At 47.0% G+C, this 22,511-nt stretch overlaps 1 protein-coding gene across 6 annotated transcripts in view; it reads left to right on the forward strand.

Moving 5' to 3' along the window:
* Window positions 1–22,511, forward strand: part of RGS8 (regulator of G protein signaling 8) — a 132,413-nt gene that overhangs the window by 102,715 nt on the left and 7,187 nt on the right. The window contains exons 5-10 of one of the 6 annotated variants that reach the window (XM_082473649.1): window positions 1,575–1,690; window positions 2,814–2,886; window positions 4,242–4,389; window positions 4,799–4,927; window positions 7,361–7,462; window positions 8,482–8,546. In XM_082473649.1, coding sequence (XP_082329775.1) covers window positions 4,902–4,927; window positions 7,361–7,462; window positions 8,482–8,546 — 193 coding nt within the window. In that variant the 5' untranslated portion in view covers window positions 1,575–1,690; window positions 2,814–2,886; window positions 4,242–4,389; window positions 4,799–4,901. The other 5 variants (XM_082473646.1, XM_082473648.1, XM_082473650.1 and 2 more) reach the window with 5 other exon arrangements.

Below are 22,511 nucleotides of genomic sequence, written 5' to 3' on the forward strand. Positions count from 1 at the left end.
TTGATGTTTAGGAGAGTTTTGGTAAAAAAAAAAAAAAACGTTTGGAATGCTTTTAATTTTCTTTTTACTCATGCTAGAGGCATGTCCACACACTCTCAATCCTCTGTCTTTATATTCCTGTTCTTTCTTTTAAAGCTTTATTCATTATGATATCTTTCCTTAAACGTTTGGGTTGGCTTATTGACTTCCTGGTTAATATTGATCAGCTTCCACTTGAGACTTGGGCCCATCTGCAGCCCTGCCCTGTCTCCTTGGTGCCTTTAAAATCCTGGATACAGGACTGGGCAGCTTAAGACTTGGAGGAATCCTTCATCCTCCCATTTTAGCCCCGGTTCAGGTCCCACAATGACGCTGCCTTTGTGTTAAGGCGAGAGGCGGAACAGAGGCTGGAGGTATGGAGTTTGGTATCAGACACCAGCTCTGCCACTTATAAACGACTTGTCTCTGTTTTCCCATCTCTAAAGTAGGGATGATAAAGATGCTGGCCTTGTAGGTTTGTTGTGCGAGTTAAATAAGATAATGAAGTGCAATGTTTAGCACAGTGTCTGGCACATACTAAGTGCTCATTAAACATTAGCCCTGGGCAGGGAATCCAGGGGGGATCCACCTTATAATATAAACTTATCTTGGATTAGCGAAGTGCTTATCAGTGGGCTTTTATTCTCCAGTTTATCTGTGTACCTCTTACTTACGATGCAGTACACCAGGAAAATGCCCAGGAGTGAAGGATTCTCTTTATGCTTTAATTCTAAACCCCAGCTAACCTCAGCGTTCAAGACAGGAATTCTGAGGAATGGAAAACATTTCTTTCGCATCTCCTTTTATAACGCTAAGTTCCTTTTACCTAACAGAGGGGCACTGTGGACATTTTCAGAGAGAGACAATGAGTTACTGTAGAGGCAGCATCAGAATTTTTATTTCATCCTGTCTTCAGGCAACGTGTGGTTGCAGCAGAATCAGTGCCCTGTGAGAGTACAGGTTATGCACCAATAGATCTGCCAGGAAAGACTGGGTCCAGGTGTGACGTAGTGGAAAAAGCTCTGCTCTAAGAGTCATAAGAAAACAAGTTCTGGTCCTTGAGCTGGCCTCTGACATGTTGTGTCACTTTGAAAAAGGCAGGTCACCTTTTCTACCCTCAGTTCTCTGATCTGTGACACAGGGATAATAATACTCTCTCTGACTATGGCATGGGGTTGTCCAGTGACAATACATGACAATGCTTTCTACGTTGTAAAAGGTTCAACAAATGGAATCTAGTATCTTTATTATAAAAGCATCACTTTCCATAGAGATGTCTGCTGCCTCTAGCAGATGCTGCCTTCTGGGTTTCAGAAACGATTTGCAGCAAAGTCTAGGTACATTTGGAGCTAGGTCCTGGGTGGGAGCAGGAAGCTCTGCCTTAGAGACCTAGAGCGGAATGGGGAGAAGGTAAGTAAGCTTTATCCCAGGGCAGCGGTTTGTAAACTTTAGCATGCATTGGAATCACCCGGAAGGCTGGCCCCATTCCCAGAGTTTCCAGTTCTGTAGGTCTGGGGGGTGGGGCCTGAGACTTTACATTTCTAACACATTCCCAGGTGGTACTGACGCTGCCGGCCCAGGGACCACACTTGGAGAACCGCTGTACTAGGGCGAGCAGGAAGAGAGAGTCCTCCTTCTGGAACTGAGCTGGGCAGTGTAAAGATCCATGTAGGTAAGGTGATTTGGAAGAAAAAAATGCAGAAGACAGAGAAATAGAGACAACATGCAGATTGGGCAGAACAAAGGGAAAAGTCTCATTCCGTAACAAATGCAGGTAGGGGGAAGTTGCTAGGTGATGGATGAGGGAGAGAGGTGAATTTCCATTGTAAGGAAACCCAGGTGAGAGGCAGGAGCATCGACTTGGAAATACATGTGTCTGGGGAGGTGGAGATTTCTCGTTAGGAAGTGAGGAGTGGTGTGGTTGGTGCTGGGGAGCGGGACGGGCTGGGAGAGGCATGCCACTGCAGAGTAAGAGGGACAGCTGAGATGTGGCAGAGCGGGGTGATTTCAGGGCTGTGTGGTTTGGCTCGGTAGTGCAGCACAATAGACATTGGGAGAAAGGGGGTGGAATTTATATGTGTGACCTGCCCCGTGGCTTTCTTGCTGTCTGCATTTATCACATCACGTCACACCCAACAAGACAGCCCCCTCCTCCTGGTTCATTAGGAGACTTGATTCGGCTTGGCTCCTGCTGTCAGCAGCTGTCTGGGGCAAGATCTTTACGCTCCCTGCTCCCTAAGCAACAACCAGCCTTCGGCCAGCAGCAGAGCGTATTAGAAGAGGCCCCCTGGACCCTTGATTTTCAGCTCACTGGTGGCGGGAAAGAGTTAATACCTCTGGCTTCTTTGCCCCCTGGGCAGCCTCTGGGTGCAGAGGAGGGCAGCTCTGGGCTGTGGGGACTTCCCCCTGAGCTGCTGAGCTCCGGCCAGAGGAGCAGGGAAGCACTTAGTGAGGCTGAAGACGAAAGTGCGGGAGGAGTGCCAGGCGAGCTCTGCTCAGGGGCACCTCCTGTATCCTGCCAATGAGGATGGGCGTGCAGACTGTGCCTGGGAGCTGAGCCGCCGCCCGCTGGGTGTAGGCTGCTTCAGTATTTACCGAATGTGACAAGCAGAGAGCAGAGCTTTCGGCGGGGCCGCTTGCTGCCCGGCTCAAGTGGTGGGAGGTGTGTTGTGCATGTATGCAATGTGAATATGTGTGTGTGTGTGCGTGTGCAAATGTGCCTCTGTGTTCATGCACACATGCCCTTCACCCGCCAAGGATTTGCTTGCTAAGAGAAAGATCTACTCTTTCCCCAGAGCTCCTTACCCGCAACCTCTCTGACTATCCCGTTGGCAAAGACCCGCAGGCCATGAGGACTGGTCAAAGACAGTGAGTATTGCTTTGGCTTCTCTCTTTCCTCTCTGGGTGCCCGTGTGGGCTGATTGCATTATGCATATTTAATTAACCTGTCTCTCCATGCATATTGATTGCTTTCTTCCCGCTGAGGCTCTTAGTTTCTCTTCCCCTCTTTATAAATCTTTGCTCTTTGCTTTTAACCATTTTTTTTCCTTGAGTATCCTCGCTTTCCAATATGTCCCACCCTGTCTGCCCCAGAGTCACCTGTAACTTGATGCCCACTTATTAGGGCACATGTAGCATGGTGCCATCATACCCTCGGCCTTCCTGGGCTCTGAGTAACCCCAAAGTCTGTCCCCTAGAAGTCGAGGGCCAAATGGGATAAGAGCCCCTAGGTGCTGGGATGAATGAGAAAGGTGGGGTCAGAGTATGCTGCAGATTCTTACTTAATCGACTTTAAGTTAATATAAGGGGTGGTGGAAGGGCTGAAGGGCAATGATGGCCAGTGCTGGATTTGGAAGAGAGAGAGGCAGACATCTCAGCAGCTCTAGGAAGCCAGCGTGGATTAGCAGTGGGATGGGAAAAGCGACAAGGCAGTGACAGGAGACCAGGTGATAACTGCCCCAGGTGACCTTGCCTGCTGTGAATGTGGGTGATAGCACCTGCTTCTGCTGAGCCCCAAGGTAATAAAGGAGGCTTCCCCCTCCTCTGGGGCTATATCCCACAGGTCAGAGAAAACAAGGCTAAGGTACCCCAAACAATGATTTCTAGAGACCCTTACAGCTGTAAAGGGCTTTGATTTCCCGACTTCTGGGCAAGCAGGTGTATGCACGGTTAGGACAAAGATTAAGGAAATGTCCTTGCTGTCAGGGAACACAGCCTTGGCTCGGTCTCCCAGAGATGAGCCTTTACACGAAGTCTAACTAAATTTTTTTCCCAGTTTTAACAAAGCAGTCTTTTAATTTGATTGATTATAGTATTATTAGAGAAGGTTTTTTTCAAAAGTATTTGTGAAATGTTCTAGGTAATATCAAAATAATTTCACCTGCATAGGTCGTGTTGGAACCTTATCTATCTAAATTAAGTTTCTTTTAAAATGGATTCTATGTTTGGTGTCACGGTTCCCCAGGGGAACCCTTTATTGGTGGGCTGCTCTCCTCATGTGTTTCTTCCTATCAGTTTCTTCTGTGGGAATGAAGGGTTTGATGCTCTGAGAATGGGACCCTCAGGAGAGACAGATTATTAGTCTATCAGGCCTCCACCTCAAGACCCCCTTTCCCTGATGCCCTTCCTGCTTCGGGTCGGGAACAGGCCAGTCTGCAGAATGTGGAAGGTCAGGCAGCCTCCATGTGGGCAGGAAAGAGTGACTTGCATATTCATTTCTTCAGCCTGTGCCTGTGATCCCTGCAAAGGAGCAAACCTGAGTGGTGACAGTGCCTGACAAGCCTCCCTTGGAGTTCTTCCAACCTTCCTCCCGCTCACGCCCTCCCCAGGCTCCGGCACTCCCACCTCTGGGACACGTTCCCTTGGAGGGAGGTGAGAAGCAGCCAATCAAAGGATTCTGGAGCAAGTGCTGACCACTCCTCCCCCACCCAGGGCTGGCTGGTCACTTGGGTCCCACTCGAGTAAGACACAGAGAACTGTAATTTTTGGCTTGCCACGCCTGTGCTTTCCTCCCCGGGGGCTCGTGTCCCACTTTACGCTGATGGCCAGTGGCTGGGGAAGCAGGACCTCCTGACCAACAGGCAGCAATGTGAAGCCACCCAACAACTGGTCCTCATTCACCCCCGGTTGGTCACCCTTGCTCAGAACCAGCAGACGTTCGTGGGGCACGGGGTGGGGTGTGGGGGGAGGTATTCCGTTGGCAGAAAGTCACCTGCGAGGACTTGTAGTGCAGTCAGATAAGAGAGGGGGCCCGCTCTTACAGCAGATTCTTTGATTTTAGGTGAGAGGACGTGAAAGGGTAAATCCCTGTGCCCCGCAGTCTTATCTCCCGCCCTGACGTCCCTGCACACCAGCCAGAGGGTTAACTGTAAGCGGGTGCCTGTATGGCCGCTTTACTGATGCCACGCAGGTAACTGATACTAACCTCTCTTCTCGTCCCTGCCACTTTCCTCTTCCTCCACCTTCCCACCTCCCCTGCTGTGTGAGCCTGCTCCAAGCCTCCTAATGCCGTGGGTGGGCCACTGGCGTCCGTCCCCCAGGCCTCCTGTGTGGACGGCGCTGTCCTTCCCCGGGTGCCCCTTGCAAAGTTGGGGCCTTGCAAGCAGCATCTGCAAGGCCCTCCCGCACTCTGCCGGGACCTATGGGGTGGGACTGTGCATGAGTGTGCATGGAACCATTTAGGGGTCTCTGAGTTTCCGGGGTAGAGAAGAAACACGAGGGCAAGTCTAGTCTTTTTCTTAAGTGACCTTAACCTTTGACTCTTGCTTCTGCTCCTATTATTTCAGGCCTGTCTAAAAGGTTAAGTCTCAGACAAGATGGAAAATAGAACTATTTTGCCCCAAAGAATATTTTACGGAAGATTTTTGCGAACTATTTGGGAGACTTACTGTTGTCTTGGTAACAAGTAGCACACTTTACCCTGGCCCCTGCTAAACCTTGTTAAATGGCTTGCATGGATGTGCCGTTTTTTGAAATCCTCTTAATTGCCCTTTAGGGGCATCGACCTGACTCTTCAATGATTGATGTTTCTGAGGCACCAAGGAATGAACCGACTCACTCTAAGTCGGTTCTGGCCTGTGGTACAGCCTGGGCAGGACCTGCACTTGAATTCATGGAATGTGATGACTCAAGGGCCCTTAATCAGTTGCCACAATAGCCTAGTGCTGGGGCACCCCGTGATTTGTAACAGTGAGTGGACATGAGATGCTCACTGTCAAGGAAGGGAGAATGGCTGTAGCCAATATTTTGAAATGCCAGGAAATCGATGGCTTCACAATGCACCTGGCTGAGATGAGCGGTAGGGGCACAGATTGTGCAGAAGAGGAGATATTTCTGAGAACTTGAATGTTCTGGCCTTAAAAGACTCTTCGGAGATGGACTGTGGAATACAAGTGTTGTCCATCCCTGCCAAATGTAATACCATCCCCGTAGACATTTGTTGGATAAGATTTCTGTGAACAATTACCAGGGTCAGAGATGAAAACCCATTTGAAGTAAAAGAAAGAGCTTGAATTGGATCTAACATCTCTGCCTAGGTCCAGGATTTGAGAAAATGAGGAAGGGAAAGCCAGGCTGGAAGAACTTCCTTTCAACAAAGAGAGTGACATCTTCTAGGACAATTTCCATGGAAAACTGTTACCAGTGTGCATGTGGCAGTCCCCTTTTATCAGTCACTCTTAAGTCCTGATTATCCCAAACCCCTCCCTCTTAGCTTTACCCTCCATCCGAGGAGTTGCCATGGTTAAAGGCCAGGGGTCAGTAAACTTATTCTCTCAAGAGCCAGGGAGTAAATATTTTTTACTTCGTGGGCCATACGGTCTGTGTTGCAACCACCCAACTCTGCCCTTGTGTTCAAAAACAGCTTTAGACAATATGTAAACAAATGGGGTGTTGCATTCCAATAAAACTTTATTTACACAAACATGTATCTTGCAGGGCTGTAGTTTGCCAATCTCGGTGAAAGGTAAAAGTGGCCTAATATTGAGAGTCAGAAAGAGACACTAGCTTAATTTCTCATTGGATCTGCCACAACAAATAACTACTAAGTGTCTGGTCCTTAGGAGAATAAAAAATATGAGAAATCTAAGCATGCATGTCACAATTTTACATATGTTGATTGAGATAAACCAAAGTATAGATAGGTGTGTGAGAGCTTAGTTAAGTGAAAGTGCTGACAAAGGGCACCCTGGTTCTTAATGGCTGGTTGTACCCACAGCCCCTCCCCACCTGTAGGCATCCGTCCTCACTGGTCTGTAGCCATTCACGTATAGCCTCAGGTTTGTGGGATCGGTAGGAAGGACCTGAGGTAGAACTGACCTGCCCTGAAGCCCCATACCTTGCCTGTGCTCTGAGATTCTATGACATGCATCCCTGTATCATGCAAGCATCCCTCTGCTCTCCATATGGGTACCACTGGGGCTCTGTAATCAGGAGTTACTGCTGCTGCTGCTGCTACTTTGCCCTCCTAGTGGGAGAGCAAAATGTGGATTGTTATTATGTCATCACTGTATTTCCTTTCCCCACAGAGAATCCTAATTTAGAAATTCTTCCAAGCTAACGACCTTCATTGACTTACCATCAACTTGCATGTCAGCTTTAAAAAGCATTAAGCCTCTAGGGGTAGGGGACCTATTCCTATTCCGGTAGTCAAGATGGGGAGTGAGTTTTGCCCTTGATCCTCTAGGTGTTTCTCCTCTTGTTTATGAGATCTTCAGGGGCCACCTGGGGAAGGAGGGGAGGGGGCAATGCTGGCTCCTGCCACAGCAACTCCAGGGGCGCTTTATGGGGCTGACAGTTATTATCATGACAGTTCCCCATCCTTCTGCCCCTGTGCTTGTTGCAGGAACAAAGGGATGAGGACTCGACTGGGATGCCTGTCTCACAAGTCCGACTCGTGTAGTGATTTCACAGCTATTCTTCCCGACAAACCCAACCGTGCTCTGAAGTGAGTAATATGGCCACACAGCATTCCCGGGGTGCCGACCATGGGATGCCCACTGTGGGACTATACAGCCTCATCTTCTCTGGTAGATGGCTGAACAGATGAGCCGAGTGACAATAATTTCCTGCCTCTTGGCAGCTCCCTTTATATCTCTGAACATGAATGAAGAAATGTTATATTCCTTTTCAAAGTGTATGGCTTAACGATCTCAGAATAGGGACCCTCCTTTTTCTCCTAAGAAAACCATATCATGCACCCCACTCTTATAAAGCTGCAGTGTAGGATACTTCTTGGTTCTACTTAGTTGTCAATCTGAGCTTCTCAGTTTGGAAACAAATTACTCAAATCTACTCTAAAATTCTGCTTAGGTTCAGATAAACTGGATCCAGTGCCTATACTGTGTTAAGTGATGTCACAGATGGTACCTCATTTAACCCTCACGGGGTTCTGTGATGGGTGCCGTTATTCCCATTACAGATGTGAGGAAACTAAGGTGACAGTAAGAGATGGAGTCAGGAGCTCAGCCTAACTTTTTCTAAGTCCAGTTTCTTCCCATTGTTACTGTGACATATTAATTAATTAATTAATTAACTAGAAGTATAGTTGGTTTACAGTGACATCTTTATTTTTATATTTTTAGATTTTTTTTTTTTTTGGCTTGTGGGATCTTAGTTCCCCGACCAGGAATTGAATCTGGGCCCTCAGCGGTGAAAGCCCAGAGTCTCAGCCACCGGACTGCCAGGGAATTCCCCTACAGTGACATCTTTAAATGATGCGCTTTCTTAGTTTTGCTCTTTAGACTGAAAGCCAACATATTAAACTTACAGAATTCGAATCCTGAGATTTTTCCATCAGCTGCTTAAGAATATATACATTTATAGCGACAGGATTGTAGGAATCCAGGTATGATCTTCATTTGCCCTCCACTGTTTTGATTTATTCTCCTGAGCAAATCTCAGTGGTGGCTGAAGGAGAGGAGGTCGTTTCAGAAATATTCAAGACAGATGTTTCTTCTTTCCTAGGAGACTATCCACAGAAGAAGCTACGAGGTGGGCAGATTCCTTTGATGTGCTTCTCTCCCATAAGTGTAAGTAGAATTCAGGTTTCATCAGGTCTCGGCAAATCATTCATTTTGTAAAAGATGCACCAAATACCTGCCATGATCCAGGTACTGTGCCTGGTGTCCAAGACAGCTCCAGTCTCTGCCCTCACAGAGCCTCCTGGCTAGAGGACCTATAGGCAAGAAAACATAATTTAAATGCAGTGGGAAGAGGGCCCTTATTTTGTATTCTGAGCTGAAAGGATGGTCCCAAGGAGCCTTCATGTTCTCAGCAACTTTAGCAAGAAAGAATTTGGCTTAGGGGGTTGCAGTGATGTGCTCAATGGGAATGACAGTCTAGATTCCATCCAAAGCTTGTTTTATAAACTGAGATGACCTCCTCCCAAGTCACTGGAGAGCCTCAGGTTACTAATCAGTCAGATGAATATTCTATGCATTTTGTTATTGACTTGAGTTGGCAGAGTTTTGAGTTTTCTTGTCCCTCCTTATTTGGGGGGTTTACTACCCCAGCTGTACTATACCCCTCAACTTCCGACTGGGTACAAGTTTTATTGTACACACTTCTGCTATCCCTCCTCTTCCATTTTCCCCTTTCCTCATCTTGTATGCCTTCTGTTTCCCACAAAGGCAAAAAGAGTTGTGCACTTTGCAGCGTGGGAAGGGCATTTTGATGGCGGCCAGACTTTTCAGCTCTTGCTTTTTTCTTATCATAAGCAAGTCCAAGTTCATTGGGTTTTACATCCTAGTGGCATGAAAAACATGGGAGTGGGAGAATAGGAGTCAGGAAGTGTCTTTTGAAGAGAAAAGAAGGTTTTACACAGACATTCAGGGCTCCCCATAAGTTCATCTTGCTGATATTAGAAGTCCTGATTGATCTGGGAGCAGAATGGCTTCTTTTAGTTTACAGCGTTGTTTCCACTTACTTGGGGGGCATAATTCTGATACAACAAAGTGAAGGGCATTGTCTGGTACTCACGCTTGTGTTCTCGATTTTGACCCAGCTCGGCTACCAGATAGTTGATGGCCTTGATGGAGTCCCTCAGTCTTCAGAAAATGTCTTTAGAAGTGATTTTGCTTTCATCTGGATGAGCGGTTCCCTCTTACTATACCCCTCATCCTAGTACTAATTAACGAATGCTTTTGACTAGATTTTAAAACGAAATGCAAAATTTAAGAATAAGCACATATCGTAGCAAGTAATTTTGTGAGACAAATAGTCATTTTAGTGTTCTATGGATTACACTTAGGAAAGAAAATAAAGCAGAAGAGAACAGCACATGTAACATATGGCTATACCCCCCAAACAGCAAACTTCTGTGGTGAATCTGCCGAGGTAATGGAATATGTACGATAATACTTAGGATTTGATAGTTGTTTTTTATGGGGCGATTCTGACTTATTTTCTGGAATCACATTAGGCTAAACAAGTGTCACTATCAATTTACACCTTCTTTCCTGGCTGGATTTGATTCAAGGTCATCTTGAAGTTTGGTTTCAATTTCAGCCTCATGACTGACTCAGTTTAAGTCACTGAGGCCGTTTCCTCATTCTTAAATGGGGATGGAAATACCTGTGTGCTACCTGTCACCTGGGTGTGAGAATCTTCATGAGAGGACAACTTCAGATGACTTTGGGTTCTCTATGCAAAGGTGTTTTGTAAGAATACGGTGGAGTTTTTCAGAAATGATGCTTGTATTTCTCAAATGAAAAATAACTGTGGCTCGAGAATAAAAATGCAAGTTTCGCTGCCAACGATTAACGTGAAGCCTTTATAGACAGAGTTTATGATGGTAAAATTAGTGGATGGAAGCTTACGGTATGTTTGGATTGCTGCAGTGGCAAGACCCGGTGATTTAGAGGTTTAATTGTGTTTGTTTGACTCAATGACTCTGAGAGCTAAAGACACTTGGTTCTGCTTCTATCAGGGGTGCTTTGGGTTTCCAGGAATGCAATCACAATTTTCTGAGTTGGGGATTCCACTAAGGAGTGTTACAAGCCAACACCAGATTGCTTCGCTTCTCTGTAAAAAAAAAAAAAAAAAAAAACAGTACAGAAATAAGCTTTTTGAACTTTGAAGTTCTGTGCTCCTTCTTGGAGTCTGATGCTCGTTTTTATTTCTGTTTAGTACGGAAATAAAAAGCCAATGGAGTGAATGCACAAAGACTTGAGAAGCAAGGGGCTTTTATTCAGGGGCCTCTGGCAGAATTGCAAGGTTCCCGTGAAGCTGTGGAGGGTCAGAGCCTAGCCTACCTCCAAGAGTGTTGACAACTTTCCGCAAGTCTAATTAATTTGGGTTAGTACTGTGACTCAGTTGGGGCTGATTAAGCTTTTGCAAAGGGATTACATGTGTGCTGGTCTCTTACGAGGGACAGCAGTTGATCAGAGGTGTGCAGGGCTTTCAATTAAAACAACAAAGTGTCCTAAGAGAAAGGAGAATGACTGAACGACTGGGCCACGGAAAAACGCGTGTTAGTCTAGAGCCCACTCCCTGGTAATTCTCCAGGCAGCTGTCCTCCCTGAGTTTTCTATTTCGGAAAATTCACATAATTGTTCTTGTTCCCGTTCTCAGTTTACAGAACATCTCTGCCATCCTGCTCTGCCTGGATGTTTAGGGCACTCATTTACTCTAAAAAAGGTGTCCTGAGTCTTCATTACGGACAAAATCTATGCTAAGCAGCTGATGGGAGAGGGGCCCCAAGATGAACTGGACAGTCCTGCCCTGGTGGAGAACGCAGGTTTCCGAGAAAACAGACATAGATACAGATAACAAGAAATAAGGCCACGTGCTAAGACTAGGGGGCCTCAAGATTTCAAATAGAATCCTGACATTCAGTGTTCCTCTTAAATGCCACCTTGTCGATGTTAGACGTCCTCACCGATCCGGAGCAGAAGGGCTGCTTTTGGTTTAGAGCATTGTTCCATTTAATCAGGGAGTGTACTTCTGCAGAATTAAGAACCCTGACTGGTAGTCAGACCTCTCGATTTTGACCCAGCTCTGCTGCTAAATAGCTGGGCAGCCCTGATGGAATCCTTCAGTGTCTTGGAAAATCTGTTTCCTCATCTCTACAGTGAGGGATCTGGATCCAAGGGGGCTGGATTGAGTTCTGCCCTGTTGTTCTAGGATGCTGTCTGTAGCAACCACCAGGATTGGCAGTCACTAGTCACCTACGGCAGGTGGTTTGAGACCACGCTGCCTGCAGGGTTATGTAAAACTGCTTGAGAGGGCTTCCCTGGTGGCGCAGTGGTTGAGAATCTGCCTGCCAATGCAGGGGACACGGGTTCGAGCCCTGGTCTGGGAAGATCCCACATGCCACGGAGCGGCTGGGCCCGTGAGCCACAGTTACTGAGCCTGCGCGTCTGGAGCCTGTGCTCCGCAACAAGAGAGGCCGCGATAGTGAGAGGCCTGTGCACCGCGATGAAGAGTGGCCCCCGCTTGCCACAACTAGAGAAAGCCCTCGCACAGAAACGAAGACCCAACACAGCCATAAAAATAAATTAATTAAAAAAAAAAAAAACTGCTTGAGAGTTGAAATGGCTTGAGCAACCCGATGAGAGGCGAAGGTACCTGTGTTATGAAGCTTTCTCCTCTCCTTGGCAGGATCCCACTGGGCAGGGATGCACCTCGCGGGTTCAAATCTCAGGAAAAAAAGAAAGCAACTTTTACTATTTTTTAGAATAAAAAAATCTGGAACGTAAATATTTGGGGAGGAATTTTATTTCCAATTACATTTGCTTACAAGTGCAGTGCAGAGCTAAAGACGCACCCGTGGAGGTCTGGGAGATAACCACTTGCTAAGTGCTTTTTTTTTTTTTTTCCTAACTAACAAATGAAAAATGAAATTGAAAGTGCTGATGGCTTCATTAGATAGGGAGGGATTTCTAATGTGTGTTAATTTGGCATCTTTCTCCTGTTCATCCAGTGACAATTATAGACTTGCTGTCTGTGTGTGTGCACCTAGTCTGTCCCCAGGGGCATGTGTGCGTGCGCCCACCTCTGCAGTTCATACTCGGGAGAATGAAGGCTCCCAGCTTGTGGGAAATCTTTTCTGACAGGTTGCTGGAGAGCACAAAATTCTGTGTCTTCTGCTTTTATTCCTCATGAGGTTCAGGCATATGCTTGTTATTTGTCCAGCTTTTAGTAGGACGTTCAGTCCTTAACTCTGAATCAATTCTCCCTCCTTCCCTCTGCCCCTCCCTCCTGTCTTTGTTTTTTATTTTTTTTTTTGACGTAAAAGTTGAAATTCATCCCAGTTTTAAGGTGAAGGTGTAGACAGGGTTTCTTCCCCCTTTCTTTCAGCCTGATCCCCCACCTGGATGACAGAGCACCTCCCCCTGGGCCTCCATGTGGTCCTTAGCTTTGTTTCATTGTTTGCAGCGCATGGAGGGTCCAGGCTGACCCGTCCCTGCCAGGCCAAGGGAAGGCTAGGTTCATGGAATAGTGTAATTGAAAGCTGTTTTACATTTGCAGAGTTAGTATTCATCTCTGAGCAAAAGAGAGCAGTAAAGAAGCTTTTAGTTTAAAAAAAATTAGCCCCTTTGGGATAACGATTGAGATATAGAAAAATAGAATGAAGTGACCTGGTCACATAGCAACCAAGCAGAAAACCCCACACAAGCAAACACTAAAATTATCAGCTCATGAAATTCCTTACTTGTTCATGCAAATGGTCTTTAGCTCTAGAATGTACCGTTTAACAAACAGATTTCCACCTGTCACACAGCTCTCCTCACATCCCTCTGCAAGCCGAAAGGTTCTAGAACAGTGTCACTCAAAGTGGGATCCAAGGAAGGCAGCACCAGCAGCTGATGAACTGATGGCAGCCTGTGAGAAGTGGAAATTCTTGGGTCCCATCTCATACCTACTGAATCAGAATCTCTGGGAGTGGGGACCAGCAGTCTGTTTTTGCTCAAGCCCCCCAGTAATGTTGATGTGCGCTGAAGCTTGAGAATCACTGCTGTAGAACACAAGTATGGGAAACTATGAACCTGGAGCCTCCTGGCGGGGCAGGTGGTCTGTGCTTTCAAAGAAACACGCTAAAGACTGTACTGCCGTTCTCCAAAGTTCTCAGGCAGCACATCCCTTTAACGGGACATCGTCCATGTATTGCAGAGTCCACACGTGTAGCAGGCGTGGTGGAGAGTGTTCACAGTAAATAAACAAATATGGCAGGTGTGCTTTCTGGATAAAGTGACGATAAAAGTTAGAAAGAGATACTCGAACTAGAGATGGATAGAAAAGAAACTTCTCCTCCTCCTTGCCACCCTCTCTATATTGCTATAATTTTTATTTGCACCCAGGAACATGGATGCATTTAACCTTTATAGAAGGAGCGCCAAGAATATCTAAGGTAGCTATTAAAAGCTTGTTGAAAAAGGTTTGAATGAAAGCATTTGGACATGCATTCTCTTGCTTACCAGCTGTGACCTTTGGTAAATTATGTAAACTCTATTAACTTCACATTCCTCATCTGTAAAAGGGGAATGCTTAGACTTACCTTGTAGAGTTGTTGCGAGGATTAAATGTGACTGCGGTTGTGAAATGCTAAGCATGATGACTGGTACATGGTGGGGGGCTCCATGAAGGATAAATATTCTTATTATTTTTATTATAACCCAACATTAAATTCATGGAGAACGCATGCATTTCGTGACTCCTATATGCTAGAGATGGTGTCAGCAGCTTGAGGTTGAACTCTGGGGGTAGGGTGGGGTTCACGTCAGCACCACCAGTGGGCTTATTCCAATCTCATAATACCTCACCCCCTTTTGCCACATGAGGTTTTGGCATCCCTTCTTCATACTGTCCCAACTACCCCTCAATATATGTGAAAGCATCTGTCTGGGATGTAGTTTTTAAAAGCCCAGTAGGTGAATCTGGTATGTTTCCTCTTTGAGAGCCCCTGTGGTGTTGTTATGTCAAACCAACCAGAAAAACATTCCTAAACACTTAATTTTTGAAATCTTTTAGGCTGTGGACTGGTGTCCATGGGATTTGATAATACTTCTCTTGTTTTAAAGGAGTCATTTGTGAATGCTAAACTTTCACCCTATTTGGGGCACATCTCCTTTGTCACCCCTTTAATAAAAAAATCCCTTGCCAATTTCTTACAATAGTTGCAGATACAGGCTCTACCACGTTGTTTCTGTTACTTGACTCAGTTTCTGCTTGATAAAATAAGAAGGAACATTGGACTAGGAGTTGTAAGACCCAGGCTCTCCTTCCTCTTCTGTGACCACGTCCTAGGAATAAGAAGCAATGCAACCCCAGGGCCTCACCATTTCCTTGTGTTCCGTGTAGGGCTGGATCATAGGATGTCCCATGTCTTTTCTGACTCAAAGAGTCTAGCAACCAAGTCCTACTACTATCATAATCTATCATCTTGCTATATATATACTAACAAAGTAGAGATCATTGAAGAAAATTACGCAAATCACAAGACTGAAGTACAATTAGCATACTAATTGCTTTCCAGTAAATGTCAGTAACTGGAAATAGTTTGTTCTGTAAATAATCTTCCTACCTAAATCTTCTTAGCCCCAGTTATTTGCTTTAAAACCTTCATTTTATAGATAACATAAAAGAAAGGCTTTGATCCTGGTGCTTTTCTCATCACAAATTTCAAATTAGTGAGCTTGGTTTTGAATCAAAGAGGTTTTGACTTCGTCATTAGTATATGCATCCTAGATCTTATGAATGTATTGTCCTCTCCTCTCCTTTGTCTGACCTTGGATCCATTAACCAGATTATTTTTTCCCAATTGATCAGGGATGCAAGAGGACTCTGGTCTTTGGGACTATACTTTAGCAAACAGAAAGCTAAAAAAAAAAAAAAAAAAAATCATTCTTGTGATCTTTTTTTCCAAGCCTGGGAACTGAACTAGGCTCAAGCCCACCCCCAGTGCCAGCTAAATCAGGGCTCCTGGACCTTGAACTGCTACCTAAGCCACCCGCCCTGCTGCACCAGCTGCACTGCTCATTCATAGTGACCCAGTTTCTTTTCTTATGTAAGCACCCTGCATCAAAGAACTAGAGGGAAGATGCCGGCAGCAGGCAGCGTGTGCGGCCGCGGGAGTGTTCTTGGAGATGCCGTGCTTGCTCGGGAGGATGCCGAAATTCTGTCCAGTGTTCCAGGAACTGTGGACGCCATCCTTTCCTTTCCTGCGACTCAACAGACACTAATCTCAAAAATGTCTGATGTTCTTAAGTGTCTTGACTTAGAAGGTCATGCAGAGAAAGCCAAAGTGAAATGAAAATGAAATGAAAAAAAAAAAAAAAGGCAGATCCTCCTGTTTCTCTCTCATTCTCCTGAACGGTTTCTCACCCATCATCTTTAAGTTACCAGGGTCGTTTTCTGGTAGTAGGCATGTTATGTTCTGTCCAATGATTCCTTAAGCCAGCAAAGTACAGGAATAATGATCGCAAACACATGTGGAGCAATCACTGTGTTAGTGTCAGGCTCTGCATGCTGTTTACGTGTATTAACTCACCTCCTCCCCACGGCCCCATGGGGGAAGTACTGTTAGCATCTGCATTTCACAGAGGAGAGGACTGAGGCACAGAGAGGTTAATCATCTTGCTCAAGGTCACACAGAGCCAGGACACAGCCCCAGGCAGAATAGCTTCAGGGGTCAGAGAGGAATCACTCTCCAGCAGCCTGGAATCTGTGGGGGTGGTGGAGGGGGGACTCTACTTCTCTGAGTACTGGGGAGGGATCTGAGTCTGGGATACCCCAGGGGGGTGAGTGGGTAAGGGGGGGTGGATGGTGCATGGCAGGTGTAGGCAAAGGAAGCACAGCTAACATAGCAGCTCACTCTGAGAGATGCCAGTAGATGCTGATGAGCCTTTCAGAGATGAACTGGCATCCTGTATTTTAACCAACTGCAGTTTATGGACAAGCAGAAGGGAAGGAGAGGGTCCTGGTGGAGAGAAGGGGAAAAATGGAAGGAGGAGCGAAAAGGGACAGAGGACAGAAGAAAAGGGAGAAGAGCGGGGAAAGATGCTGAGGCGTTAGGGAGAGGACCAGACAAAAGGCTTGCTGGGAGGAGGCGGGAGGTGATAGAAGGGGGAGGAAAAGATGTAGATGGGAAGAAGGAATCCTGCTGCAGCCTCATACAGTTCCTTTGCTAGGTCACATGAGCAGGAAAGTTGGGCCAGGTTGGGGACAAGTGGTCTGTACACAGAGGCCCGCTGCGGCCATCTGCTCTGGGGCAGGGGAGGGGCTCCTGCAGCCATGGGGCGGTGGAGGGAGGCTTCCACCCCATCTCACTTCCTTTGTTCAGGGATGAAGTTTCTCTTTGCACAGTGACCCTCCACCCTGCCTTGCTCAGAGCCGGCCCTGGGAGTACGAAAGGATGGGGAGAGGGGCTGAGAGGGGAGGGCAAGCAGAGGAGGAGGGGATCCCCACGGTCTGTGCAGGCCTCCATGAGGTTTTCAGTGTGTCTTTGCTGCAGTGCCGCTTCTCGGGTCCAGACCCTCCTAGGCCTTTCTCCCCTCCTTCCTCATCTCTCCTCAAGCTCTTCCCTTGAAATCCTGGTAAATTTCAAGTGCTACATTTTGCTTTGTTTGCCCTCCCACTCCCTCTGAAGCCTGCCCTGGAAATGCAGGCAAACACAGTTTGGATCAAGGCTGCCCGTGAACAGGATGCACCTTTACAAGGTCACTCAGCTGTGCTTTGTTAGAGTGTCCCCGGGCCAGGGTGGGGGAGTATGCCTGTCTGCTCTCTGAGGTGCCCCTGCATCCTGGGAGGGACACGTAGGGTGGGTATCAGAGCTGCGGGAAAGAAGAGAGTTTAGACAGATTCCAGGTTATGAGTGGTACCTGATGGCCTCCATTGTCGCCACAGAGGAGGTGATGGCAGGTGTCGTCCTGCCGGAGAATCTCCAGCTCTGTGAGCCAAATGGTGTGTTTGGCCTGCTGTGGCGTACTTGCAGCATACTGTCTGATTTGGGGTTATCGTCTAGCCCTCCTTTAGAGGAAGTGATAACGTGGGGCCTGCCAGTGGTCACCAGAGGAGAGACAGGCAGAGTCGCGTAGATGTGTGTGTAAATCCACCTCCCACCCCTTACTGTCTAAGGGACCACAGACGTTTCACTTAAACTCTCCAAGGTGAGAAAGCCTTGGGCTTTGAGATGTTAAGGTGTTTTTCCAAGGTCACACAGGATTCAAACGCAGGCTGTCTGACTCCAGAGCCTCTGCCTTGATAATAGGGTTGGTGTAAGGGTTACGTGAGTTGATATGTAGATTGGATACCATAGAACTTGGCCTGGGGTAAGTCCTTGATGTATAATGGTGATGATGAGGAGGATGGAAAACCATCGTCTGAGAGCTGTGTGTGACGCAGGCACGTCAAAGTTGTGATGGGGGCACAGAGCAGAGCACTAACCCTACCTGGGAGAGTTCATGAGATCCACCACCCTCGCTTTCCAGACGAGGATGCTGAGACTCAGTGAGGTTGAATGTGCTAACTGTGGGCAGCCTGCCTGTGATCAGAACTGGTGCTTCTGGCTGAGACACTGGTGCTCCCGCCCCAGGCGGGATGGGCAGGGTCAGTAGGCTGCCTCAACGGAGCTGCCAGACAATTGCAATCTGAGTATGAGCTCACCACACATTTTACTCCAAATCCCCATCCCCACTGAGTCAGTCTGAGCTGCTGTAATTCAGTTGGATGCTACTGCCCATGCCCATTCTTATCTCTGTGTTGTTCTACTCTCCGATACTCCTCTGCCTCCCTTGGTGACTTTTTTCATTCCCTCCCCACCTCATCTGTTGCCATCATTCCTGGAAATGTCGTCACTGTTGTGTTGTTGCTTGAGGCCTCCTTGTCTTGTGCTGTGCAATGGCTCTCCCTCCCCGGCTCTCCAGTCATCACTGGCGCAGGCGTCCCTCGGGCCCCACCGTTGTGCAGAGCTGGAGAGTGGACCACTGTGTCACATAAGAATGCTGGCTCTGCAGCTTGGCATCCTTGCCACTTGCTAACTGCGTGACCATTGGCAAGCTATTTAACTTCTCTAAGTTTCATTTTTCTCTACTGGGAAATGGTGAAACTATCAGGACCTATGCTGTGTATTTGCCACGAGGTTCACAATGCATTTGGTGCTGCGCCTGGCCCAAAGTGAGTGCTCAATACCTATTTGCAGTGGTTATTTTAAAAATGCCTTCTCTAACTTCAACTTTTCTTTACCTCCAGCTTAGCCTCTTTCTTTTTTAGTGTCCCAACTGCTGGTGCCTTCCTGCTCTCCAGGTTCCATTTGCCAGCCTGGAGCTGATGCTCCTGTCTTTTTTTTTTTTTAATTTATTTATTTTTGGCTGTATTGGGTCTTCATTGCTGCTCATGGGCTGTCTCTAGTTGCGGCGAGCGGGAGCTGCTCTTCGTTGCACTGTGTGGGCTTCTCATTGCAGTGGCTTCTCTTGTTTTGGAGCACGGGCTCTAGGTGCGCGGGCTTCAGTAGTTGTGGCACGCAGGCTCAGTCGTTGTGGCTCGCGGGCTCTAGAGCGCAGGCTCAATAGTTGTGGCACATGGGCTTAGTTGCTCCGCGGCATGTGGGATCTTCCTGGACCAGGAATCGAACCCGTGTCACCTGCATTGGCAGGTGGATTCTTAACCACTGTGCCAGCAGGGAAGTCCCTATGCTCCTGTCTTTGAATGACGGGGACACCCCAAAACTAAAAGGTCTTGCTCCTTTCCTGGTGCATCGTAACCCTCTCCAGGAACTGAAATCTAGGTCTTCGTAATGGTTTGCCTGTTTCCTACTAGGGTCCTATTCTTTTTTCTAGAGTAGCTGTTCCCAGACTCTTTTCACTCTCATAGGTGTCCCCACCACAGTACATACTACATTTGTAATTATTCAATTAATTATTTTAAATGATTGCTTAATGTCTGTTACACTAGACTAGCTTGCAAGTTCTGTGAGGTGGTGACTTTATATGATTTGATTCTACCGTATCTCCAAAATCTGGCATGTGGAGGCAGACCACCTGCAGGGCCTTCATCCCAAATTCATAAAGAAGATCAAAGCTGTTCAACCGTGATGCATCTCAAATATGTCCCTTCCTGGACCATTTCTCTCTATCTCCATCTGCCCCCCTCTCTTTCTCTACTTTTGACTTTCAGGAAGTCAAGTTCATCCACTTCTTCTTGAACCCGTTCCTTCTCTAGAATCTGCCTTTACCAGATACTGTTCTTTTGCCCCTTTAATTGCTCTCTTCCCTTGCTCTTTCCCTTCTGCTTGCAAACACACCTGGAAAGATCTTGCTTCAGAGTCATATGGACGGTAGGGAAACTTGGCTGTTCCTGCCAGCTGCGGGCTGGAAAATTTATCTGACTTCATAAGTTTTAGTTTCTTCCTGTGGAAAATGAGAGTGGATCATGTGTGCTATCTATGGACCGGCACTGCTGTGAAAATAAATTTAGCTGCTGTTTGTAAAATCTCCAGCAAAAAGCATGGCGTATAGTAAATAAATAAAACTCCCTGCCCCAGATCCTAAAGAAAGAAATAAAAACTGTACCATTTCCATTTCCTACCACTTTCTCCAGCTAATATCAGATGGGAACTCCTTCAACATCCTGCACCCAAACTAGAAACTTTCCTGCATCCACGTGCAGCCTTTCCTCTTTTTCTCCGTCACAGCGCTGTTCTCAGGCCTATTTCTCCTACCTTCCTGGAGGCAACATTTTATCAATGAAACTTTCTTTTCGTTAACTTCAACTCCTCCCGCTCAACAAGTCTTTTCTGGCCAGATCAACGTTTAATCATACCCAAGGCTATCTTACAAAAGCCCCATGACACACAGACACACACAGACACACAGACACACAGACGCACACACACACACCCCCCAGACCTCTTTCCTGACTTCTTGTTTCCCTCCAGCTGTGCTGTCTGATCTCTCTACTCCCCTTCTTGCAAGAGGCATCTGAATTCATTGTTTCAACTTCCTCCCCCCTCATTCCCCACTATACTTACCACAATATGACTAGGGCTCTCATCACAGCACGAAGACTGTTCTTGCCAGTGGTTCCGGAATCTTGTCGCCGAGTCTAAAGACCACCGCTTCTCAGACTGTATCTAGCTTGACCTCTGGGTAGCGCTGGACACAGTGGCCACTTCCTACCTGAAATGTTCCCTTCCCTGGCCTTTTGGAATGCTGTGTTATCCTTCTGTCTCTGGCTCTTTCACAGGCCTCTTGGTGTATGTCTATCCTACAGGTAGGCTCAATAATTTTAGCATTATTATTATTATTATTAAACACTAGTCTTTCTAAACTATTTCTGGTTACTCAAATAAACCTTTCTTAATTGTAGGCCTCCGTGCCTGTGGTTCCCCCTTTCTGCAAGCCTCTTCTTCCTCTTTCCCTTCCTTTTTCACTTAGCTTCCTTCTCCTCAGCTTCACATCTCAGCCTAGAAGCTTCTTCCTCCTATAAGACTTCCCTCTCCCCCTCAACTCGGGCTCGGGCGCCCCCCCCCGGGTACTTTCACAGCCACCTACGCTTTCCCTAGCGTATCACTTATCATCTATATCATAATTACCGTAATTATGTTATCTTGGCTCAAATTGCTCTGTTACTGAAAGTTCTGTGAGCACTTAGTTGTGCCTGTGCTTTGTGCCCAGGCTCCTAGCAGAATGCCTGGGTCACATAATGGGTGAAAGAATGAATGAATGAATGAATGAGTGGAGGTGGCCTTACTGCTGTGTTGGATTGGTAGTTAGGCTATCTTTTTTTTTTTTTAATTTTTATTTATTTATGGCTGTGTTGGGTCTTCGTTTCTGTGCGAGGGCTTTCTCTAGTTGCAGCAAGTGGGGGCCACTCTTCATCGCAGTGCGTGGGCCTCTCACTATCGCGGCCTCTCTTGTTGCGGAGCACAGGCTCCAGACGCGCAGGCTCAGTAGTTGTGGCTCACGGGCCCAGTTGCTCCGCGGCATGTGCGATCTTCCCAGACCAGGGCTTGAACCCGTGTCCCCTGCATTGGCAGGCAGATTCTCAACCACTGCGCCACCAGGGAAGCCCCTATCTTAGGTTTTTAAATGCTGCATATTATTCCTTGTGTGAACTCAGCCAATCCACTTCTCTAAGCATGTTTCCTCATCTATAAAGTGGGAAGAAGTAAAGCAACGTTCCTGAGGGTACTCTGCAGGTGTTATCTCCTTTAATCCACACAAAGACCCAGCAAAGCTGAGATCTGATGCAAGGAGATAACGTCTGTACCTTGGGTAGGGTGAGGCCACACAGTTTCCCTAGCAGGGCGATCCTCACTAATAGCATCAAGGAAGGCAGAGAGGTAATTTTCTTGATCTCAGCTTGCTCACAAGCACCCATTTTTGCTTGATGGAAAGCAGAACAAAATCTAACACAAACAACAAACAAAGTTTTCAGTTCAAAGAATTTAGTCTCGTCTGGTTTAAAAACAACAGGCTCTTCAGAGGCACTCTTCTGAGTCACTTTACATTTGCCCCTTTAGATAAACGCATAGCGTTTTAGGGTTCCGCCAGCCCCACACCTTTTCCTTCCCACACCCTGACCGCAGCGGGAAGGCAGCAGGGGAGGGCCTCTGGCCTGTGTCCTCCCTGTGTCATGGATCGCGTCCCTGGCTCTTGTCACGTGTGGACTGGTCATTGCTCCGAGGCCACGTCCGGAAGCAGCCCCGCCCACGCCCCTTGGCTCTCACTGGCACTGAGTCTCAGAGGCTTCCGCAGGTGCAGGTGGTTTTCCCTCCCACCTCTGCCTGTAGCCTCTGACAGGCATGCTAGCTCTCAAACCCCTGTTCTTTTAGAGCCTGAGGAAACTTCTAGAGCTCCTCTATGAGAACTTGGAGGAGACAAGACATGGCAACAAGATCACCCACAAGGGATTTTATGGACAGGGATTTTATGATCTGTTCTCTGATGTATCCCAAGATTTTGAACAGTACTTTGTTCATGAGTGGTTTTTTTTTAAAAAAATTGTTGAATTGAATGAATGCTTTTCAGAACATCTCTCTGCCTAATTAGTGCCAC

This window comes from Balaenoptera physalus (genome assembly GCF_965194825.1).
Source record: "Balaenoptera physalus genome assembly, chromosome: 1".
In the NCBI taxonomy this organism is placed as follows: Eukaryota; Metazoa; Chordata; class Mammalia; order Artiodactyla; family Balaenopteridae; genus Balaenoptera; species Balaenoptera physalus.